This window comes from Hipposideros armiger, unplaced genomic scaffold (assembly GCF_001890085.2).
Source record: "Hipposideros armiger isolate ML-2016 unplaced genomic scaffold, ASM189008v1 scaffold_621, whole genome shotgun sequence".
NCBI classification, from domain to species: domain Eukaryota; kingdom Metazoa; phylum Chordata; class Mammalia; order Chiroptera; family Hipposideridae; genus Hipposideros; species Hipposideros armiger.
In genome coordinates, this window is record NW_017731971.1 from 515,505 (window position 1) to 518,318 (window position 2,814).

At 36.1% G+C, this 2,814-nt stretch overlaps 1 protein-coding gene across 1 annotated transcript in view; it reads left to right on the forward strand.

Annotated features, from left to right (window-relative positions):
- The window catches only part of RPRD2 (regulation of nuclear pre-mRNA domain containing 2), a 100,095-nt gene that overhangs the window by 58,678 nt on the left and 38,603 nt on the right, over positions 1-2,814 (forward strand). The window contains exon 2 of the mRNA XM_019625257.1: positions 1,271-1,400. Coding sequence (XP_019480802.1) covers positions 1,271-1,400 — 130 coding nt within the window. The remainder of the gene's footprint in view (positions 1-1,270; positions 1,401-2,814) is intronic.

A 2,814-nucleotide genomic window follows, 5' to 3' on the forward strand; every position in this document is an offset into this window, starting at 1 on the left:
ATACAAAAAGACTTGTTATTGATAACAGTGCATCATAAAACCTTCAGAAGGAAAGGAGGATGTTTTATGGACCATTTGTTTTTTTGTGTGGCAGTTTTATTAGTTTTCAAAATTAGTAATTTTTAATGGAAACAACCAGAAATCCGTCACAGACTTTTGAGAGCCATTAAAAACTTTCAAGAGGAAAAAAAAGAGAACATCCCTGATCTAGATCCTTCACCAGCAAGTTCAACAAATATTGAAGGAAGAAATAATTCTAATCTGTACACACTTGTTCAAAGAGAAGAAGAAAAGAGAATGCTCCTCAACTTATTTTAATGAGACCGGCATAACCTTGACATGAAAACTGGACTAGGAGAGTATGAGAAAATTACAGACCGACCTTATTCATGAACATAGATGTGAAAAACAACCTGAGACAAGCAGAACGTACAGAATATAATACATCATAACTGTGTGGGGTTTGTCCCAGGAATGGAAGCATGGTTTCATATTGGAAAATAAATTCATATAATTCACTGTGCTCAAAAACTGAAACAAAAATTGAATGATCTCAAAAGGTGCAGAAACAGTGAGTGAAAAATTCATTTATTATAAAACAAACTAGAAAAAGAAGGAACTTCTTTGTTTAGGAAACATATCTCCCCAAAATAAAAACCTACAGCAAAATGCTACCTAAGAAGAATAAAACAAGGATGATGTCCAGTTGCAATATTTCTCTTAACTTTGTAATGGANCACAACGGCTCACGGCAGCTAAGGAAAGCTCATGCCCTCTGCCAGGCCAGCGACTCACGGCAGCCCAGCTCCAGGTTGAGCTGTTCACCATCTTAGCTGTACAGGGCGCAGCGTCACTGGCCCTCATGTGGGATCCGAACCCAGGCCCTGTTGCTCAGAGCTGGTGTCCCAAGCCAACTCTTAACCAACGCTCCACTGGGCCGGCCCTCAACTCAATTTTTTGTCTTCCTAAATGTTTGGGAGAACAATTTTGTTTTATTTTAGCTTCTCCCGAGTTAATGAGTTTTTCTAGTGCCAAGCATCTACAAAGTGAAGTAGAAATCTACTCAAGGAGTGAGTACCTTGAACAAAAACTTACCTGAAGCTGACAAAGTTTTTAGGCACTAGGTTCAATAAATTAATCACGTTAGTTCATTTATCCATCCGCCCATTCATCCAGTAATAGTTACACAGTTTGAGAACACTGTATTTGGAATAAGTTGAACTAAGTATAAATTGACTCACTTGCTTTTATTGTCTTTTGTCATCTCTAGCTGCCTATCCCCACCGTTTGAATCTCTTTTACCTTGCCAATGATGTCATACAGAACTGTAAAAGGAAAAACGCAATCATATTCCGTGAATCGTTTGCTGATGTACTTCCTGAAGCAGCTGCTCTGGTGAAGTAAGTAAATTCTTACTCCTCTTTGGGATCTAAGCTTAGAAAATTTAGAATTTTAGTTTCCCTTTTGACCCATTATTAGTAAGAACTGTAATTGTTGCACATGTTTGAAGATCCAAGGATATTTTACCCAAATTGTTCATTGCAGCTTTCCTGCTAATACACACATTTTTCTTTTGTTCCCTTTTTTGGAAGCTTGTTTGTTATTCACTGTCTGCCTCTTCTCTCTGAACTTGACCATATATATCTCCTGTTGGTACTCTCTGGCTGTACTTCTTTCAGATTGCTTCTTTGTGTGTGTGTGTGTGTGTGTGTGTGTGTGTGTGTGTGTGTGTGTGTGTAACACATTTTCATACTTTTTTCAGAGTCTGAAATCTTGCCCCCTCCATGAAATCTGTGTAATTAAAGGGAAATGGAAATATTTATTCCCAACTCCATATTGATTTACTCCTTTCTTAGCAAAATTGCATCCAATATTTCCTAAAGTGCTAGAATACTTATTTCCGATCTTATTTTTGCCCTGTTTTAATTGTTTTTCTCGCGTTTCATCCATATTTGTAATTTGTCTGTTTGGTGCAAGAGAGACACACACATTTGGAGGATAAACAATTATATGGAACAATAAAAATAGCTAAATATTTCCTCAAATTATATATTATTAGCATAACATGTAAATATATAAATATTATATATTATTGATTCATTTGTCAGTATTAACTCCGTCCTTTCTTTCTTTAGATCTTTCTTTTCTTTAGATCATTACCTTGAGATGTCTACTTTGGTATTACAAAAGATTAAAATATGGTTCTATTGATTGTACTAAGTAATAAAGATATATACACTTGTCAGAAGTACATAAAATAATAATAGCATCTAAGATTTATTGAATACTTGAAATTGACCAGGTATTCTACAATATTGTATATGTGTGCTTTAAGTCATTTAATCCTGAGAACAGCTTTAGAAAGTGGCCACTACTGTGTTTCCCCAAAAATATTATATTAATTTTTGCTCCAACAATCTACATTTATTCATTTATTTATGCACAAAAATCTACATTTATTCAAATAGTCATGACTGGCTGACGATCTTAACTGGGGCTTATGTTTGGCGTAAGGCTTTATGTTACGAGCATCCTGAAAAATCATGCTAGGGCTTATTTTCCAGTTAGGTCTTCTTTTTGGGGAAACACGATAGTATTATTCCCATTTTAAGGAGGAGAAAACTGTGGGTTAGATTAAGTAGCTTGCCTAAGCTCTCACAGCTCCCTGGGTGGGGGGTTGGGGGAGTGGGTCCTGTAGAATTCCCACCCAAACCCATCTGGACCTTAAAGCCCCCATGTTTGCCACTTAACCACTAATCTCTGTTGCCTCTTTTTTTTTTTTTTTTTAAAGCTTTTTATTGAGGAATTGGGGGA